Here is a 22,331-nt window from a genome sequence, read left to right on the forward strand (position 1 = left end):
GATTCTTGTTCTTGTTCTCTTTTCTCTATGACTTTTTATTAGAAATGGGCTCAAAATAGTGGACAGTTCAAAAATATTTCGGAGATTTTACAGTAAAATTTTATATGGATATAGTTATACATGGAATCAGGACATGGTTTTAATCTTGACCACCTTATCCTGTGTTGTGCTTGTCTTACTAATGGTCTATAGAAATGGAGGTTCTCATAGTTCTGACATTCTATGATTGCAGTGCAACTCATTGAAATCCTTTCTGCTATTCCCTATAGAAGGCACTAAAGATGCTGAGATACATTATAGTCAGTCATACTCAATATACTCAGAGTCTAGTGGGGCAGACCAGCTCGTAAGCTGAACATTTTAGGCAGTGTGGATTTCATTTAGAATATGTGATCTAATAATGTATGTAACTTTTTTTTTTATAAATTGAAAGTGTTGACATATAATTTCTATTATAATGAAAGTAGTGTTACTTGGCATTTGTGAGATGTAAACTGTATTTTTGGTACCAGAGCATCTGTGATTTCTTCACAATTAAGGAAAAATCTTAGCTTTTCTGATAACATGTCTGGACTTAATTCAAACTCAACAATTGAAAGGCACTGGAAACATGCTATATTTCACTGTCATTTTTTTTTTTAGCCTATGTTATTTGTAAGATGACACCAATATTCACATGATATGCCAAAAAGAATTGAGTGCACGTTCTCTACCGCAACTTTTATTTTTTGTGCTTACCATTCCCTTTGAATCACAAGTTGTTGACATCTCCTTTTCCGTTTCTTCACAACCTTAATCCATTTTCATCAAGTCTTGGTAGAGCTTCCTTACTGATATTTTAAAGATTTGCCTCTTTTCATTTAAACCAGCAACACATAGCCTGTGTGTATGCAACAATTCATTCGATGCTATGGCTAAAAGGTAGATTATTTTTTTTTTTAAGATTTATTTATTTATCCATACAGAACTGGGGTACAGGCCAGAGGTGCAGGGGTGGTGAGTGGATTCATCAGAGACAGAGTGGGGAGCAGAACAGGCAGATAGTCGAAGTACACTGCTGAGGGGAGCAGTGGGCTGGTCAGGAGAGGTCTGCCAGCCATGTGGATTACCTCTGAGGTGGGCGGGGTTTGAACTCATGATGAAGTGGCTTTAACTTCTCAGTGCTGTGCTTTATTTAACCCACTGCACCACCAGGGAGGGCCCAGATGGTAGATTTTTAAGTCTGACTTAGTTGAGACTTAAAACATGGTTATCTGCCCTCAGTGTATAACTGAGTTCGTTATTTACAAGGAACTTAACAACAGCTTTGAAAATACATAATTATTGCCAGATACGGACAGTGTAGAGAGTAATGATTAACAGAATGTAGAATCTCCTACGCTTGGGTTAGAATTTTTGTCACTTCCTGGGCAAGTTACTCAACCTTCTCATGATTTTGTTTCCTTGCTGTAACTGGCAACAATAATACTAAATGCCATTATTAGTGGTGCTTGAAAAAACAATTAAAAAGGTTCTGGTAAGCCTTCACTAGATACCAGTTGTTTAAGAACATTTATCGAATGCAAAAACATTAGAAAATGTTAAATCTTTAATAACAGATATAAAATTTTGGGAAGAGGAACTAAAATGTGCTCTTGTTTGAAATATATACTAGACTAAGAGCAAATCCTGAAGTAAGTCAGAGCATATTCAGAGATGGTATATTTTGGGAGCACAAATATGTTACCTACCACAGCTTGAAAGGAGAGGTTTAAACACCACTTCCTTGGGACTATGTCTTGAAAGAAGGGAGTTGTGCGAAGTAGATAGTTGTGGAAGGTTTCCAGGAAATAGTTTACAAAAGAACATTAGGTAATTTTTTTTTATTCACATCATGTCATATTGTAAAAAATTCATGTCAGTTAAAATGGAGAAACCTATTAGCAGTCAATCAATGGAGATTAAAATGAGTAACTTTTTTCTGTGCTGCCACAACAGCATTTCCATTGATCATTTTTTGAAATGAGTAATTTTTGGTTTAGGATTTTTGACATCTTGATGGATTTCAAGAAAAAATGCTAACTTATGCTGATGCGATTTCCCATTTGTCTTTTAAGTATATAAGCCAAATGCTTTTATTTTGATGTTTATATATACTTTAACTGAATTTTTTTTTTCTTGATTGTGCTAGTAGAGCTTCCCACACCTAGTTGGTGACCAGAATTCCCTTGGGCGCTATAAAAATAGCGCCAATAGAGATTATAAGGTGTATTTTAGAAAAAAAAAAAACAAAACACAATTAGCTTAAACAAGACAGTCATTTATTTCTTCTTCATATGAGGAAGTCCAAAATATGTAGTATTGAGATTGCAGTACACTTTATTTGCCAATGGGCTTCTATCTTTTCACTCTGATATCCTCAAGTGAAGCTTCTAAAGGAAGGGAGAATGGGAAAGAAAGGGTGTATGTCTCTCTTTGATGAGACTTCCACACAGACCACACTCCAAGTATATATTATTGACTGGCAGTAGTGGAATGTAAAAGTGAATGAAGAAATCACTTTACTACCACTTTGAGAATATATATATATATATATATATATATATATATATATATATATATATATATAAAGGTACTTTAAATATAAAGTTAAGTTGTGTGGGAGATAGTGGCCATCACAATGTGGTACTCCTATCTCTGTTCCACTTGTTGATGTGGAGTGATAGAGAAAGAATTTACATTTTGTGTCAAAGTCCCCAAGACCATTCCATAGGCTCATTGATTCACTAGATGTATTCACAAAATTCAAAATGTGTTATTTTCATGGCTGTAGTGAAAGATAGATTAAAGTCAATGAAGAGGAATGTCACATAGGTGAAAATCTGGAGAAAATTAGGCATCAGCTTCATACATCTTTTTTAAGTGGCATTATATAGAGCTTGCTTTAATTCTTCCGATGAGGTGTGAGGTGTGGCAACATTTACAAATGATTGCTAGCAAGGAAACTCACTCAAATTTTAGTGTCCAGGATTTTGGTTGGGCTTTAGTCATATAGGTATAAAGTGCTGTATTACTGACATTAGTTAATCAAGTTCTAAACTACAAGAAAAGAGCGATGTTCCTTATTACATTGTTAGCTTAAGCCCTATTCAAATTGGAATAGCAAGGTCAAGGGAATAAAAAACACCCTTGTCAGACAGGGAAGCAGTGGTCAAGTATGGGTCAGATGCCACTTTTGGAAATAGTTTTCTTTTCTTTTTTTTTTTTTTTTTTTTTTTGGTGGGGATGTGTAGAAACTTACAGGGGTTGAGCCATTTAGTCTTTCTACATACATTTCCACTTGAAACAATAAAAACAAGTGAGTATATGACACACTGGATTTTAAGACACTAATAGATAATAAGAATGATCCCTAAGTGATAGAGAACCCAGTATATTCCCACCTTGGTATCAAGAGTTTATAAGCTTCAGTTCACACAAAACCCAGTGGAGACCCTCAGATGAGAAGATAGAACTGAGAACTGCATAATACATAGCAGCTAGAGTTTCTATAATAGAGTAACAGAGTAGACAGCTGCTCAGAGAGAAGCCAAGATATCTGCAGAAGGTATCCTGTGAGTATTCCACCAGTACTTCTCAGTCCTGAATATGAGAAAACAACCCAAGACTGGGTAAAGAACAATCTGAGAGAACTAGAAGGACATGCACCCGACATTCACACAGATCTGGGACTAGTGCCTTCTCCCACTAACATGGAAAACTTCCATGATTCGTAGAACATTGGACACTCCAGAGTTTTTAGGAAATTAGTCATACACCAATTGCTGCACAAATCCTACCTCACAAACATGAAAAGCAGACCTTTAAACACTACTTATTTGTATCTTGACTTTATCTTAGATCAAAATTCAAGATTATTTATAGGCATACAAACACATCATAAGGTAAAATTCATGATGGCTAGCATTCAATCAAAGATTGCTAAGTCCAAAAAGAGGTGGGAAAATATAACAGGATGAGGGACACACTCAAAACTCATGCTAAATTAGCAAAGGATATTAAAAATTATTATATCTTTATTCTTTATATTCAAAAAGTTAAGCAAAGGCATACAGGTAGGCTTAAAACCATATTGAACTTACAGAAATGGTAACTCTATTAAGAGGAAAGATACATTGGATGGGATTAAAGACATTAAAAATTGTTAAAGAAAACTTAACAAACCTGATGGCAGGCAATGCTAACTAACAAAATGAAACAAAGAAAAAATATCAGTGATCTATAGAGCCATTTCAAGTGATTTACAGATGCTTAAATGCCAAGGGAAGAGGTAGAGAGGTGGGAAAAAGAAGTAGCAACTCAGACACATACTATAGGTTCCAGAGCCCAGTGAAGCGCAAACAGAAGAAATATGAAGAAAACTATACCAAATCACATTATAATAAAATTGTTCACAACCAGAGAAAATCTCCATAACAGTTAAAGAAAAAAAGGTACTGGAGGTGCAGGAGAACAAAGATAATGTAACAATAGAGATGCATTGTTTGGAAACAATACAGATGAGAAGACAGATCAATGATACTTTAAAAGTACTGGAAGAAAAAGCTCTCAACCTAGGATTTTATATTCACAGAAGATTTGTGTTCAAAAACCAGTGAAAAAAGACATTTTCCGATACACATAAGCTGAAAGAATGTGTAAGTGGCAGATATGCCCAATAAGAATTGTTACAGGATGTCCTGTCCTTTAGACAGGACAGTGATACCAGGTGAAAATATGGATTTACATTAGGGAAACTGCAAACTACTACTAAGACTATATGGCTTTTGCTTATTTAAATTTTATTAGAAGGTAATTGTTGAAGTAAAAGTATATTGTGTAGGGTTTGTAACATATGAAAGTAAAATATGACATGGATACAGCTTGAAAACATGGTGGAGAGTGAAAGAATAAATTACAAAACACATCATAATGTATGATTTCTTTTATGATATGTTTAGAATAGACTAATCCATAACAAAAATAGCCAGTTAAAAGTGGGCAAAGTACCCAAATAGACATTTCTCAAGAGATGACATACAAATGGCCAACAGGTATATGATGTTATGTTCAGCATCTTTAATAAGACACAAAAAATACCAAGTGCTAGAGAAACGGGAACTCTTGCTAATTATTAGTGGGTATTATAGAAAATAGTAGTAGGAGGTACCTCAAAAATTTAAAAAAAATTTAAAAAGTATGACTAGCAATCCTACTATCTATAGGATAGAAATCAAGATAAAAAATAGCATCTTCATGTTAATTGCAAGACTATTTGTGGTAGCTAACATAGAAGGACAACCCAAGTGTCCATCCTGGATGAATGGATAAACAAATGTGACATCCTGGAAGAAAGTGAAGGATTTTTTGTTCAGACCCTGAAAACAAAATATGTATTATTTCATTTGTAAATGGATACTAAAGAAGTCGAAAATCACAGAAGAAAAAAAAACAGTGGAATGGTGATTTCCAGTGGATAGAAGGTGGGCAAAATTCAGAGATTTTGGTCAAAGTGCAAAGCTTCATTTATGCAGGGTGAAAAGTTCTGGAGATATAATATGTTTGGTACAGAGACTATAGTTAACAGTACATTTTATACTTGAAATATCTGAGAAGAGATCTCAAATTTTCTTCCTACCCCCCATACAAATATGTGAGGTGATATATTAATTAGCTTTATTGTGGTAATCATTTCGTGATGTGTATGTATATCAGTATATCATGTACACCTTTGATATAGTTTTTATTTGTCAGTTGTACCTCAGTAACAAAGCCTGGGAAAAATAGACAAATCTATTGAGTCAGAAAGTAGTTAATGTTAGTCTAAAGCTGGGGACTTGGCAGAAATGGTAAATGCTAATGAGTATAGATTTTTTTTAGAGGGAATTAATGCAGTGTTCTAAAGTTGATTAGGATGATGGTTGCATGTCTGAATATACTAAAAGCCATTGAATTGTGTACTTTAAGTGGGTAAATTGTGTATACGTGAATTATATCTCAATAAAGCTATTATAAAAGTTAGCTTACTTGAGGGCCCTCCCTGGTGGTGCAGCGGTTAAAGCACTGCACTAAGAAGCTTAAGCCAATTCCGCACGAGTTCGATCCCCGCCTGCCTGCCCCGGAGGAGATCCACATGGCGAGGCAGACCTCTCCTGACCCGCCCGCTGCTCCCCCCAGCAGTGTACTTCGTCGATCTGCCTGTTCTGCTCCCCACTCTGTTCCTGGTGAATCCTCTCACCCTCCGCATCTCTGGCCTGTACCCCAGTTCTGTATGAATAAATAAATCTTTAAAAAAAAAATTAGCTTACTTGAAAAAAGGTTCTAAATATGAAAAAAGACAAATGTGTGATATAAAGAAAGAGAAGTAATTGGCTACATGTTCATCATTAGAGACTCGATAGGACTAGTTTTGACTGTGATGGGAGCAAAATTTGTTTGCACTGACTTATTTGGGTAGCTGAATTCTTCTCCCTTAAGATGATCATATGCATGCATTCCTCTGTGAAGTATTCATACTCTTTTCTTATTTCTCTAAAGCATTTTCTTACTAATTTTTGTGAGTTTTACATATATAAAAGAGACTAACCCTTTGTCATTTGACAAATTTGATAGCTATAGATACACTGTGTGCTTAGGATTTGATTGCTGAATTAGCATGAAAAACACAACTTCAGTATCTAAAGTTCATTCCGACTCTAATATACTAACACCTAACAGTGCCAAAGAAGATGGAGTTAATTTATTCATTACTGGGAAGAGACCAGGTTAGGTTAAGTAGCATTTATTTACAACTGAAGACTGGTAGAAGCAGCATCAGTTCTTTCTGTTTTATTTAGTTTTAAATTTAAATAATTTAAAGTAGATATTTATGCCCCAAAGTTGTAATCGCTAGGTCATGTTTGTTAAAGAACATAAATATCTCGTTCTGACTTCATGCTGCATGTTTTCCACTAGCTATATTTAAAGTGGAAATAATTTTTATGGGCATTATTTAAAAGTATAATGTCTCACTTATTAATGAAGGGAAGAAAAGTGACTTAAGTAGCTATATACATGATTTTGTATTTTTTGAAAGTATTTGTTTAATACATAAAATTATATCTTTTAATAGAATGACCTAGTGCAGGCAGTATTGACTTGTTCTTTAAATTTTTTTCCATGATATCAAGAGGTTTTTCTCCATACCAGTACATATCACTTAAACATGATTTTAACAGTCACAGTTGACCCTTGAACCTGGGTTTGACTAGCTTCGGTGTGTTCAGGGTGGTGTGGTCTCAGACACATCAGGGGTTTGGATTGCACTTCTGGATTGTTTTCAACTCCTATTCTTCCTCCTCAGCCTACTCAATGTGAAGATGGACTTTTATAATAGTCCATTTATGAACTGAATATTTTCTTTTTTCTGGTTTTATTATTATACTACAGTATGTAATACATAAAAAGGAAGTTTTTGTTTCAACTGTTTAAATTTTTGGCAAGATTTCTGGTCAACAACCAGCTATTAGCAGTTACATTTTAGGGAGTCAGATTATACTGAAACTTTGCACTTTATGAGGGTGGCACGCCTAACTTCTGCGTTGTTCAAAGTTCAACTGTGTATATTACTCTACTGTAGACAAATCAGAGTTTGAATTTTCCTGCCAGTGAATTAGGTGTCTTTCAGCTTTTCATTATTACATATGTCATATTTTTCTTAATATTTCTTAAAGGATCTCCTTGTTAAATATTATAATGGAAATATCAAATAAAAAAAAGAAAAAGCAAGTCACATCTTCAAATCTAACATTTCCAAGACACCTTCTGGGCTCACATAGTACTATACATAGTTCTGTGTACATACTGAAACAAAATGTTTATTTTTTCATGTATACTTCTTCCAGTGGCATGCAACTTCTTTTCTTGTTAGGACCATATATTTCATCTGTTGAAAAGTGAATTGTTTAATCAAATGCAAAAATTTGAGCCTAGAACATGTTAAGACCAGATAACAAGAAATATTTCTTTTTCTTGCCAGAATTTGTTGCTGATATTACCAGATAAGAAGAAATATTTTTTTTTCTTGCCAGAATTTGTTGCTGATGTTTTGTTATCACAGATTGCAAAGTTCAGTGCAAAGTGTTTCATTGCTACTTCAGCAAAAGAGTTGCATTATTAAACCTTGAGTGAATGTGAGGAAACACTAACCTCCCATTTTGGATTAGTTAATTATTATATGGCCTGAAATCTTTGTAACTGCTGACAAGTACTGAATGGTGTTCTGTTTGTCCTGTGTAATAGAGTGGACACTAAAAAGAAAGCAGAATTTTGCCAGCAAGCCAGCGCAATTCTCAGTGGAATTTTCTTGCTGTTTTGCTGAAGAATTTTTCTCATTAACAATTTTCTTTTTTGTGTATTTTCACTAATAAAATATCACACTTTTTTTTTTTTTGAGGACAGGAGGATATATAAAATACATTCTTGCTCTTAAGGGTTTTACTGACCAGTTTGATGGAGAGGACATACATATCAATAATTACTGATGCCATAACCTATTGTGTCAATGAATGATAGTAGTAGATTTTTTAGAAGTACATGGGTATAATTTAGCATGCAAGGATGGTTCTTCCTACCTTTGGAGGACATAGTTCTGAGTTAGGATTTAAAGAGAAGTTAACTCTTAAACTATCATGACATGACTGCATTCTAGACATAGGGAGTGTTGTGGCAGAGGTATGAAAGTTGAATTGCACATAGTTGGACTAAACAAACAAGTGAGAGTAGAGGTAGGTTGAAATTTTAGGTAGGTAGTAGGTTGAATAGCAAGATGGTGGCTCTTGGTATTATCCTTATAAAGAGGAGTCATTTAAAGGTGTCTCTGTGTGTGTGTGTGTGTGTGTGTGTGTGCTGGTACTCATTAGTACTCATATATATGCTTGAGTGATATTTGCCACACAGGAGATAAAGTTCACATTTAAGGGACTAATAGAATTAGGAGAGCACTAATTCAATATTAAGTTTCAAGCATCCTGCAAAAAAGGATCTGCAGTAACTTGGAGAAAAGAAAATACAAAGGACAGTCCAAATGTGACCAATGGTAGCTACCTTTGTATGGGTTTAAAGGACAAAAGAAATAGGAATGGCTCCAATGTTAATTTCAAATTCCTGGAGAAGTGGTATTATTGATAGAGGAATTAAAACTTGGGAAAGGCCCTTCCTGGTGGCGCAGGCGGTTAAAGCACTGCACTAAGAAGCTAAAGTCACTTCCACATGAGTTCGATCCCCGCCTGCCCCGGAGGTGACCACATGGCGCGGCAGACCTCTCCTGACCCACCCGCTGCTCCCCTCAGCAGTGTACTTCGCCGATCTGCCTGTTCTGCTCCCTGCTCTGTCTCTGGTGAATCCTCTCACCCTCCGCATCTCTGGCCTGTACCCCAGTTCTGTATGAATAAATAAATCTTTAAAAAAAAAAAACTTGGGAGAAATAAGATAATGTGCTGTGTTTTTGGTGTGAAGAAATCGAGACAGTGATGGAACATGCAGATGGGTTTTTGGGCATCTGGTGAAGTGCATGACTGTAGATCAAGGCAGAGCCTGAGGGTTTGGAATACAGATACAAAACTCAGTTACAGAAAACTCGTTAGTGGAGGGCCAATAGTAGAGATTATGTATCGTAAAAAGAAGCTTCATGCCATTATGTTAAGGAAACCAAAGCAGGTGAGTTTCTGCACAATTGGGTAATTCAAGGAGAGTTGAAAAGGTTGGCTCGTAGCATAATAATATTTTTTTTTCAAGTGTTGCATTTTCTTGCTTTTCAATATTCCAATCCTCCAACTCATCTACTCCCTGCATAGTAGTGTTATCCTTCTTAAAAGAAAAAAAAAAAACAAAACTTTTTAAGACAATTCTTTCTGTTAATAGAATTCTAAAATTAGGAGCTCAGTATTTGTCATTTTAGTCCTTATTTCTGTTATTCGTCACCTGGTAGCGCATGTATGTTTCTGCTAGCTGTAACCTGTATAGATAAAGAACAACTAGCCGATCTTCGACTTATTACAGTTTTTGAACTTGTAAATTTTGAAACTTAGTGTATTTGATGTTGAAAAATCAAATTAATTTTTTAAATAACCCTTTGTTTTGCTTCCACTTCTCAAGTCTTGTTGTGTAGCTGTTTTCTTTGTTGGACAGGATTACAGGATTATGTTACTTTTAGCATGCTGTCTGCCCTTAGCCTCTTTTGAACTGAAATGACCCTTGGATTTTAAAACACACCTGTTTTGTAAATCATTGCATCTTGTACACAGAAGTTAATAGATTAAAGGTAATCCATAGAAGCTTTCATATTACTTAAAAAAGACCTTCAGGTTTTCTTTGAGGCCAATTTCTGTTAAGCAAATTTTGAGATAAAATGGCTTTTTCTGAAATGAAAAAACGTAAATTCTATAATATAATATTCTTAATTGCCCCATGAGCTGGTAAATTCTTTTTCAATGTAATGATCATTCATTCTCTTCCTTCATAATTTTGTTTTGGATTTCTGAATGTATATTCATATATATATTCCACTCTTGCTAATTCCACTGTACACTATTCTAGCATGAACTTTCATAGTTATTCTTTATCTGCACAGTGGCTTTCACTTAAATATATAGTGTATGGATGCTTTGCAACACTATATTAAATAAGAAAACAGTTTATAAAGTAGTGAAATTTTGAAATAAAATAGCTATAGTACAGGTTCTATTCTTTTTATGTTTTTGATATCTATTGTTTTTGCACATAATACTTTTTTTTACCTGTGATGAAAATATATAAATATCACATAGGTTAGTATCTATGTTATGATTGCTTTGCTATTAAAATGGTTTTAAAACAAAGATACATAATCAATGGCAAACGATAGGGATTTTTTTGTAATACTGCTTTTATTTTATTTAAAGAAATATAAGTAGGCCCTCTCTGGTGGGCAGCGGGTTGGAGCGCTGCATTGCAAAACCAAACCAAGCCATGGCCACTTCAGTGTGAGTTCACACCCTACCCCAGAGGTGACCCACATGGCACAGAGACCACTCCTGTCTTGCCCGCTGCTCCCTCAGCAGTGTACTTTGTCCATCTACCTGTTCTGCTTCACACTGTCTCTGGTGAAGCCTCTCACCACCCCTGCCACTCTGGCCTGTGCCCCACTTCTGTATGCATAAATAAATAAAACCTTATAAAAAAAGAAATGTAAATACTACCATATAACTTATCCTTTGGTTATTCTGAAGTTTTTTTCTTGATTAAATATATAGATTCAATGTGATACTATTTGTATCCTTTTTCTTAATTTTTTTGCAATTTATTTTCTTATAACCTTATTAATTTTCGGACAGTATCTGATTTCTCTCCGCAGTTGTAGTCCCTATAGTTGTCCTGCTGCCATTACCCTCATCTCTTGTGCCTTTGTATAGCTAGTAAAAAGAGAAAAAATGTGAGTTAAGTTACTTGGAAAAGTAGTCCAAACTAAGAACAAAGAAGCTTGAAACTGGCCAAAGAAAGGAATGCATTAAAAGAGATTCGAAAAATGTGAGACTCTGTGAGCAGACCTGGTTACCATGGATTTTCAAGGTGTTTTTTTTTTTGTTTTTTTTTTTAGAAACATTTTTTTTTAAATATTTATTTATTTATGCATACAGAACCGGGGTACAGGCCAGAGGTGCAAGGGTGGTGAGAGGATTCACCAAAGACAGAGTGGGGAGCAGAACAGGCCGACTGACGAAGTACACTGCTGAGGGGAGCAGCGGGCGGGTCAGGAGAGGTCTGTGGGTCACAGATTGAACTCATGCTTTTTCGTGCTGTGCTTTAACCGTCTGTGCCGCCTGGGAGGGCTCTCAAGGTGGTTATTATCCCACATTTGGGTCTGGGATATGAAAATCTCTCCTCTTCTACTTAATCCACAGAAGATTGAGAGTATTAATTCTGACTAAGACATGCTAAGATAGGCAACTTTCTACTTTTCTAAGATACTTAAATTCACCTTGCACTATGATTAATGATACATCTATGGAGAAAGGTGGAATAATTGACTGAGACTGGGATTTGTGAACTTGAGTCCATGACTATTATGCAAGTAAATACTGAAAACTTAAGTTCTCCATTGATCAGCATTTGTTAGGGCATTGCCTGGATCAAGCAATACTTACCGAAAGCATTAATCAATAATTATTTCTGTTTTATTGAGTTAAAAAATGGCAGCACAGTACAGTGATTTATAAAAACAGTGATTTATGAAAACTTAATGAAAAAAATTGAGAAAAGATGTTTATTGTTTCCATACCTGATAAAATGCAAAGTAGAAGACAATTTACAGAGGACTCAGACAGACGATAAGACAGCAAAGACTAGGTTTTAGAATAATTTAATAAACAAAATTTAACTCACTTGTTCAGCCTGTCTACCTAAAATGTCAGTATAGGTGTTAGCATTTTAATGGCATAGCCTTATAGTGATGTCTAGTGCTGAAGAGAGAACCTTTGTAATTTAAAATGTACAGGGTGAAGGAAGCTTAATGGTGCATTATGTTTGGATAATCAATATCATGATAGAAAGCAGCCACATTTTAGAAAGAGGAGATGTGGGCTAAGTAGCTTCCTGCATTAAAATTCAAGTTCTTAAAAACATAGTGCTGTTCCAATAGTTTGAGACTAACACTTAGTGCCTTTATTTGTGTATTGAGGCCTGTGATTATAGTCAATAAAAGCTACTGTTTGTGCTTTCTGTGGTACAGAAAGACTCAGATACAGGATTTTAGTTTGTATGTTATTGCATTCCAACCCCTTTCCAGAATAGTATTGACAGGCAACACCGTGACAACACGCAATTCTGATTTGATCTCATATTTATTTGACTTTGTATTATATCCTATCATTTCTTAAACTAGATAAAATTAGTACAGTAAATGTTCTCAAATTCTATTTTTTTCTGTCTCAGGATTCACCGGTGTACATTCTTATTGTCTTACAGAAAACGATTGGGAAGGCCAAAGGTCAGATTTTTGGCGTGAGAAAAAATATCTCCCTGAATAAGTAATTCGCCCTATATCTGAAAGGGTTAACAGGCCTCTTAAAGTGCTCAATTTATCTAGAGAACGGACCCTGTGACCCTGTAAGGACCTGGTTTTGGTCATTTCTTAGGAAGAATGCAATTTAGAACTCTCTTGTATTATTCTGCCAGCTGCTTAGTTATTGATGATATTGACTTTTAGTTTTGAAAAGTATTGCTTTGGAAAATTGTTTTTAACAGCTTTCAACCACTCATGTCCTGTATTTTTATTTTATATCACTTTTCATTTGGGATATTATTAAGTCAAATCCTTGGTAACCATTCTCCACAATCCAATTTATTTTTACCCAAGATCCATTGAATTCTACTCACTGCCTTTTTGCAAAAGGTTAACCCAATATTTCATGTTATGTTATGCTTTCTACTTATGCTACGTAAAAGAAAAGTTACTGTGATAAGCAGCCAATAAATTGCTTTCAGAAATTTTATTCTCAAAAGTTATATTATTATGCCGACATAGATAAACATAATCATTTGTCACAATATGGATTGTGGAAGTAAAAACTAACATAAATACAGCTATCTTTCTTTTAAGTTACTCATTATTATTATTATTATTATTTGCTTTACATTTTGGCCACAATAGATAACCTTTGAAAAATGCCATATCTTTATTTTCAGTTTAAATTAACATATGGGTTAATAATGGTTTAACTTGAACAACTAGAGAACAAAAATCTGCATTTGTTTTATAAGAAAATGTTTTCAATTTTTGGGTATAAATTACTGTAAGTATATATAAATATATATTATATTTGGTATACATTACTTATCTATAGTTGACTCTTGATAATGATTTGCTTTGGCATTAATTTTTCTTAAGGAATAAACCATTTAAAACTTAATAGGGCTATTATGTGTTTATTGTCTTGAAGACACAGATATCTAACTTGATATTTTGAAGAAGTATCATGCATGTTATCTATGAGTGACTAAAAATAAAACTCATTTGTATTGGTCTAATAGATTAAGTCCCAGTGATGTTTATTTGTGTGAATATACTATACCAGTGAAAAATAATGAATGCAGAATTTAGTGGTTAGTTATTTATTGTTGAGATGTAATCCACATATCCCACAATCACCCATATAAAATGTAGAATATAAGAGCTTTTTGTCTGTTCATGGAATTGTGTCATCATTATCACAATCAGTTTTCATCACTCCCAAAAGAAACAACAGACATGTTTACAGTCACCTTCCAGTTTCCCTAATCTACTTTCTGTCTCTATAGATTTGCCTATTCTGGACACATTATGTAAATAAGATCATACAATTATGGTATTTTGTAATTGGCGTCTCTCAATTGTGTTTATCGTGTTCCCCTATGTTGTTTGTGAATTTCCCAAATTTCTTTTTAGTGTATCTCATTCTATTTAGTTGTGATTGGAAGCTACTCTACATGGTTTGAGTTCAAGCTTTTTAAATTCATTGAGGCTTGCTCTTTGGCCAAGAATTAAGTGTATAAAGACTACCCTAGGAAATATTTTTTGTTCACTGGAGATGAATTTGGTTTCTGCTTTGTTGGAGCATTTTATAGATATCTACTCGGTCTGGTGGGTTTATCATATTCAATTGTCTCCTTCCTTTTTGTTCTTCTGCCTTGAGTATAGGTTTCTCCACTGGCAATTTGTTCTATTAGAACTTTGAGTATCACATTCTACTATTTTCTTCTCGTTCCCAAGGAGTCAGTTGTTAAACATTTTGGCTTTCTCTTGTACATAATGAGTCATTTTCTCTTGCTGCTGTCAAGATTTTCTTTTGGCATTAATCTTTAACATACTAGTATGTCTATATGTGAACCTCTTTGCCTTTATCAACTTTATCTGTGCTGACCACCTTGGATGTATGCTTCTTAGAATAATGTTTTCTGTCTTTTAAAAAATCTGATTTGGGAAGTTTTCAGCCATTATTTCTTCATGTATTTTTTTCTTATCATTGTTTCCTTTACATCTAATACTCTCATTATAGTCTTTTGATTTACACAATGGTATACTACATGTCTTAAAACTATTCTTTAATTTGGAGATTTATTTATTCATACAGAACCTGGTGCAGACCAGAGTTTTAGGGGTGGTGAGAGGATTCACTAGGGACAGAGGGGGGAGCAGAATAGGCAAAAGTACACTGCTGAGGGAGCATCAGGCAGGTCAGGAGAGGTCTGTTGTGCCATGTGGGTCACCTCCAGGCTGGACCCAGTTGGCACTGAACCAGCGGTAGCCAGCTTGCAGTGCTGCACTTTAACCCTTTAGGCCACCAGGAAAGTCCTAAAACTATTTTTTAATTCTTTTTTTTTTCTTTCTGCCCCTTGGATTACATCATTTGTCATGAGTTTTCTTTAAGTTTAATGGGGTAATTTTGTCAGTTTAAATCTACTATTGAGCCCCCCTAGAAAATTTTAATTTCAGTCATTGTAGTTTTCAACTCCAGAAAACTTCAATGACTGAAATTAAAAGTACACCCACCTGAGGTGACTGGGAAGGTCAAGGAAGAGAGCAAATTGTACTTCCGATGTCACAGACTTTTGCCACTCTTAAAATTTAGTCTATTTTTGAATAAAATTTTCTTCATTTGCATTTTGTCAAATGTGTAAGACATTTCTGGAGACCTTAAAAGGCTTAATTTACTAGTTTCTTTTTTTAAGATTCATTTATTTATGCAAACAGAAGTGGGGTACAGGCCAGAGGTGCAGGGTCAGTGAAGAGACTCACCAGAGACAGAGTGGGGAGCAGAACAGGCAGATAGTCCAAGTACACTGCTGAAGGGAGCAGCAGGTGGGTCAGAAGAGGTCTACCACGCCATGTGGGTCACCTCTGGGGCTGGGGACCCAAGTCGCACTGAAGCTGCTGTGTCCAGCTTGCATTGTGCGTCCTAACCCGTTGTACCACCAGGGAGGGCCAGTTTACTAGTTCTGATCAGCTGTGTTAATTTTGCTGAAGGTTTGATCTGCAGTTCTCATGAACCCCTGGATTTGACCCTGAGTTTTTAACGTTTTAGAGGACTGATTCAAACAGGGTTTTGAAATCAATTATTCATTGAATTATTGCATAGGTGCTACTGGATATTATTATTTACATGTATGTAAATATTCTGCTGTATAACCCACAAAATCATAGCAAATTGAATCTTCTGCTTTATATTAATTTGGATACAAGCCTAATGTTTTGAAAAACTGAGTTCTAATTCAGTCCCTTCGACACATTAATTGTGAGATCTTTAGCAGGTTACTTAATCTCCCAGATCATGTTTGCCCAGAATATTGAGACAATAGTAGCTCTTTGTAAATCAACAGAGATAATGCATTTGAAAGCAATTTGTAAACTTTAAAAATTTACAGTAGAGATTAATGTAATTACAAATTTAATCAAAGAATGAAATGCCTCTTGTAATTTATTCTTATCTAAGCATACTAAATATAAAATTCATCTTAAAAATCATTTCTTATAGCTTATATACTTTAAAGATCCTCATCATTATTAATGGATATTGTTACATAATTATCCAGGAAATCACCTGATAAATGATTACTTATAAGAAGTTTATTATAGAATTGCAATAATAGAATAAGAAACATTTGAAAGTGAATGCCTAACAATCATCATTTCTTTTTTTATTTGTTCATTACCGTCTTTTTGGTAATTCTTTGTGGAGCCCACTAAAGGCTTATTTTCATAGGTAAAAATGAGAAACATGTCCCATTAATTTTCAAAGAATCATATAATCAAGATTTGAAAGGCAGTTTAGAGATGATCATGTCTAGTACCAACTTCATTCTCTGGACCTCTGTCAAATACCCAGTCTGCATGGAAACCTCATGAATAGAGAATTATTGTCATGCATCATCCAGATTTCATTTTTATTCCACTTTAATTGCTACAGTGTTTATAGTACAGAAAAAGGGTGTTGTTAAGCTTTACAATTTAATTTATTCTTTATTTTGGATCATTTTGCACATGAGGTAAAAATATAAGAAAAAAAGGTAGCTAACTCAACCTTGTATTAGTAGTACGGATTAAAACCCCAGTTACTGATTTTGAAGCCATTTATTTCACAGACATGAACATCTCTAACTTACTAACTTCTGCATATCAGTGGCTCACATTAAAAATATCTCTCTATTCAAAACTTTTATGGTTTAGGTAAATTTCATAAAGGTTCAGTTACTGAGAAATTGTTATATACTAGTAGACATGGTTGTATAAGCTTGGACAAAAAGACTGATTTAGATTGGTTAGAAACCTTCCTGAAAGGAAAGATTTTTGAGATGAATGTCCTTTTAAATGACTGCAATAAAATTGTCGTCTGCCTTTTCTAAGATGGTCTTGACTGCTGTTTATTTATATCTAAATTTAAATCTTCTCTTAAGTTCCCAGTCTCAGTTCTGCATTCTCAAGTAAAAAAGCAAACAAACAAACAAAAAAAGCAAGTTAAATACACTTTTCATGTGAAAACTCTTCAGCTAATGAAAACCTCATCTCTTCTAAGTCTTCAATTTTTATCTTTAACTATGAGATATTACTTTTTTTTTTTTTAAAAGATTTATTTATTTATTCGTACAGAACTGGGGTACAGGCCAGAGATGTGGAGGGTGAGAGGATTCACCAGAGACAGACCTGGAAGCAGAACAGGCAGATTGACGAATTACACTGCTGAGGGGAGCAGTGGGCGGGTCAGGAGAGCTCTGCCGCGCCATGTGGTCACCTCCAGGGCAGGCGGGGTTCGAACTCAGGCGGAAGTGGCTTTGGTTTCTCAGTGCAGTGCTTTAACCCGCTGCGCCACCTGGGAGGGCCGAGATTTACTTTTACCACATGAACATTGTTGATATATGTTGGGAAGCAGTGGTGCTCTGTTAAACTGAAACTGCTTTCACTTGTTTACTCCTCTCTGGCCAAAGTTTAGTTTTTGTTGTTGGGTCCAGGTTTGTTACTTTGCCTTTCCTGAATGTTAATTTCTGCCAAGAATGTACCTGGCAGTTTAGTAAAAATACAAGGAATCACTCTAGGTATTTTTGTTTAGTGTAACTCTCTTAGTGTCAGTTGGCCTAACTATTTGAGGAGGTATGTCACAGTTCTGGAAGAATTTTGCGTTTTGTTGGTTTGTTGACTTTATTTCTTATTTATGTTATGTTCTATGTCTTTTTCACTTTTTACATATTAATGTTTGTTTTGTCAACATTTTCCCATGCTGGATTCCCCACTCCCCAATTTTTTTTGGTAAGCAAATGCAGCAGTTTCTCACTTACTTTCCTTGAATGCCATCTTGGTAATTTTGGGTCATTTTCCCAATTTGTTTAGACCACATGTACTCTCTTTTCCTGTTATGTCTAATAAGAGTATTCACTCATAGCGAAATCATTCTTTGCTGTTGCTGCGTGTGGAATCTTAAAAGTTTGAATTTTAAAAATTTCAATATATTTATATATTATTTATACTGTTTTTAGAGTATCCTGGCTTTAAATCCTCAAACACAAACTCATGCAACTCTACGTTCCACTTCGGCCAAGAAAATAGACAAGAAACACTGGAAAAGAAATCCCGATAAGAACTGCTTTGTAAGTACCATTGATTCATGTTAAAAAAAGATTTCATTCAACACATTATAAGGCAATTTTTTTTCATGTCTTACAGCTAAATATGAATAATATATAGCTGTATTTTTCTTACTTTAAAGCTGAATGATATCAAAAGTGTGCCTACTTTTACTGCTTTAAAAATAAACAGAAATAGTTAAAAATTATATAAAGTTAGGTGACAAATTCCTCTTTTTAGACAGAGGAGATTTCTTTTAAAGTTATTTCATATGACAACATAGTTTTATGACAAAAAAGTTTCCATATTACAGATATAATCCAACTAAAGAAGACAGACTGCTTGCAAATATATATTTTTTGGAACATATGAACATTAGATCTGGTCTAATGTTTTCAGATGTGTGGCAGTACACATCTCTGAGACTGCCATTTGTTAGAACCTTATTTAACTAGGTTTATGTATTTCATTGCAGAGCTTGGACTGTGAGGCTATAGACGGGGACTAAATGGAACCTTTAAGGCAATATTTAAATTGCCATTTTTAAGGGGATATAAATCTTTAGATTTAACAAGTAATTTCCTTGATACCTGATTTTCCAACGTCAATTGTCCCCAAATTATTTCATGAGTAAATTAATATTTTAAGCTTATTTAATACTAGCTCTTTTGTTTTTTTTTTTGGGTATGCTGTTTACTCTTATGTGCAATTTTAGTTTTTTCATACACACACACACACACACACACACATTTATACCTCTTTCAGTGTTCCTACATATAAACTCTTAGAGAATGGGAACTGAGGCTGTGTATGCATGAGCATACCTGTATCTGATTTTTTATTTGTTGTCACTGGCATCTACAGCAGGGATTTTTTAGTGAAAAAAAGAAATAGACACAATGAGTTGAGATGACCAACCCTAATTGCTGACCTGGAGTTGGAATTTAGTGTTCCTTGCTCCAGTTCTTTGAGCTTTGCTTTCTATCATGCCCTTTCTAGTAGATATCTCAGGAAGAACAGCAATGTAGCACAAATTAGATCAAGTAGGTGACCCTGTATAATGAAGTGAACAATTGAAGGGCACTAAAAGAAAAATCATGTAATTTTCAAATTTAAAAAGTCCTTGAAGATTCACATCTAAATCTCTCATCATAAAGATGAGAGAACTATCTAACTTTTCTAAGATTTCACTTAGAAATTATTGAACTGCTGACATTCAGTGTTTTATATATTAATTGTTATTGCCTTGTGAAACTCACATTTTTATTCAATAATATTATCCATAAATTGATATACTAATATACTAATACATATATATATATTAGTTATTAAGATAGATGCAATGTAGTAGGCTTTCCCCATTCAATAAATATTGTCACAAGTTCCTAGAAAAGCAATTCTAAAATATCTTTGACAGCATTCATTAGTACTTTGTTATTTGTTATAGCTGCCATAACAAATTACTGTAGACTTAGGGTGGCCTGAAGAACAGGAATTTGTTTTCTTTTGTTGGTTATTTTTCTTATTCTTACCCCTGAATGCCATAAGTGCCCAGAAATACTCAGATCTCTCTCTCTCCTCACTTTAACCTCTATGGAAAGATGACTTCTGCATTTATTTGTTTTTGCCTAAACATCTTCTTTAAATGCTGCACCTCTATAACCAACCAGGTGTTTTCACGTAGGTGTTTAACAGGAATGTTTGACATTCAGAGTCTAAATTACATGTTACCTCCAAAATATGTTCATCTGTCTTTTTCACTTTAGAGAAAAAAGTCTGATATTTTATAACTTATCTTACCTTTCATATCTAATAAGAACATTTGGGAGGTCAGTCCTCTAATCTCTCCCAAATCTGGCATCCTTCATTACCTCTACCACTACCAACCATTCTAAGCCACCACCATCTCTGATCTGGATTATTTCAATTGTCTTAATTGAAATATTCACACTGATTTTCTGGAAGTCCCTTCTTAGTAATATATCTGAAAAATAATTTTAAATTTCCTGTGTTCAGATTTTTCTGTGCTTTTCCAGATCACTTGGCATTTTACAATTTTCTTTGTACAATTGTCACCTCAGCAAGACCTTCTGTGGTCACTATTTAAAATTCCAGCCTATTCCGCAGCAAGCTTTCCATAGATTTCCTTGCTTTATTTTTCTTCTTGCCACTATCATTGATATGCTGTTTTTCATGCACTGATTTGTTTATTGTCTATCGTTTCCCCTTCAAATATAGTCTGAGAAGGCAGGGTTCTTCTTATTATTATTTTAAAAGATTATTTATGCATACAGAACTGGGGTACAAACCAGAAGTGCAGGGGCGGTGAAAGGATTCACCAGTGACAGAGCAGGAGCAAAACAGGCAGATCAAGAAAGTACACTGCTGAGGAGAGAAGCAGGCGGGTCAGGAGAGGTCTGCCACGCCATGTGGATCACCTCAGGTACTGGGAATGAACTTGCACTGAAGCCACTGTGGCCAGCTTGCAGTGCTGTGTCCTAAACTGTTGGGCCACCAGGGAGGGCTGGTGTTTATTATTTTTAAATGTTTCATAAGCTGTGTCTCCACCATCTAGAACAGTGCCTGGCATATAATTGGTGTCACTCATTATCTGTTGAATGAGTGATTGAGTAAATAAGACCCTTCAATTACATTTTCTTTAAATACTAGACATACACATAGCAGTATGCTTTTGTTTATTTAGTCCTATACAGTTCTATTGCAATGCTCTTGTTTCTCTTCACAGTATGCAAAATATCTTTGCACTTTGTATTTGATTTTGACTATGATGCAAAGGGACAACATAGATTTGTTTTTCCCTTTTGTTGATTAGAAAGTAGTGTGCTGAAAATGTTAAAAGCTCTGGATTTCTCATCATCTGGATCTACTGTGTCCTTATAGGTTCATCTCCTGACCTTTTTTAGGAAAGATAAATAAGAGTATTAGAAAATAGATACATCAAAGTTCAGGAAATAATGGATTATAATGGTTGTCTGTAATTTTATATTATTTCTGGAAATAGTCAAAGTGTTACTTTTCAACTAAATTCTTATAAGTTTTATTGATTGAATCATTTTTACTAACCATTTTGTTTTGACTTTAGAAATTTATGTTTTTCCTTGATTCAGATAATCCCTATATTTTACTCATTTTATATCTATATCTGAGATGTGGACTGGGCTTTTTCAGAAGCCCCAGAGAAAAAAGATTTTCATGAGCCATTGTGTAGTTCTTTTGACTATTGAACTCCCTTTGTTTTTTCATCTTTGGTCTTTGATACATTATATTTCATGTATTGTATTGAATGATACTCACAGATGAATAATGTCTTTAAGATAAGCCATTTGATATTCTAATAAAATTCAAATTTGGGGTTACTAAATGAATTATAGGCTTTTCAGAAAATAAATATCTGTTTGACCTATCGAAGTACCCTAAGAATGGTAAAATAGTAATTCTGAAATTTTTTACCCAGAAATTCCTTCTCGTGGCAGTTCAATGCCATTCTATTACTCATTGGAAATTCTGAATTCTGTAGGGGTTTTAAACTGGCAAATGTGTTTATACTGGTTAATGAAGCACGAAGCAGTTATTTCCAGTATCTTTTAGGCAGGTGTTCCATAACTGCTGTTTATTTTTGCCATTTTTGAAAATGTTGAAATGTCCTAATTACATAAATATATATTTTTTTAAAGATTTTTTTATT

At 34.4% G+C, this 22,331-nt stretch overlaps 1 protein-coding gene across 3 annotated transcripts in view; it reads left to right on the forward strand.

The window, feature by feature from the left end:
• The window catches only part of DPYD (dihydropyrimidine dehydrogenase), a 728,688-nt gene that overhangs the window by 18,628 nt on the left and 687,729 nt on the right, over nt 1-22,331 (forward strand). For all 3 annotated transcript variants that reach the window (XR_001145843.1, XM_004689753.2, XM_012730164.1), the window contains exon 2: nt 18,538-18,648. Coding sequence is in view for 2 of the 3 variants with exons in the window: in XM_004689753.2 (XP_004689810.2) it covers nt 18,538-18,648 (111 nt within the window). In the remaining variant the exon portion in view is untranslated. The remainder of the gene's footprint in view (nt 1-18,537; nt 18,649-22,331) is intronic.

This window comes from Condylura cristata, unplaced genomic scaffold (assembly GCF_000260355.1).
Source record: "Condylura cristata isolate star-nosed mole 26May11 unplaced genomic scaffold, ConCri1.0 scaffold00026, whole genome shotgun sequence".
NCBI classification, from domain to species: Eukaryota; Metazoa; Chordata; class Mammalia; order Eulipotyphla; family Talpidae; genus Condylura; species Condylura cristata.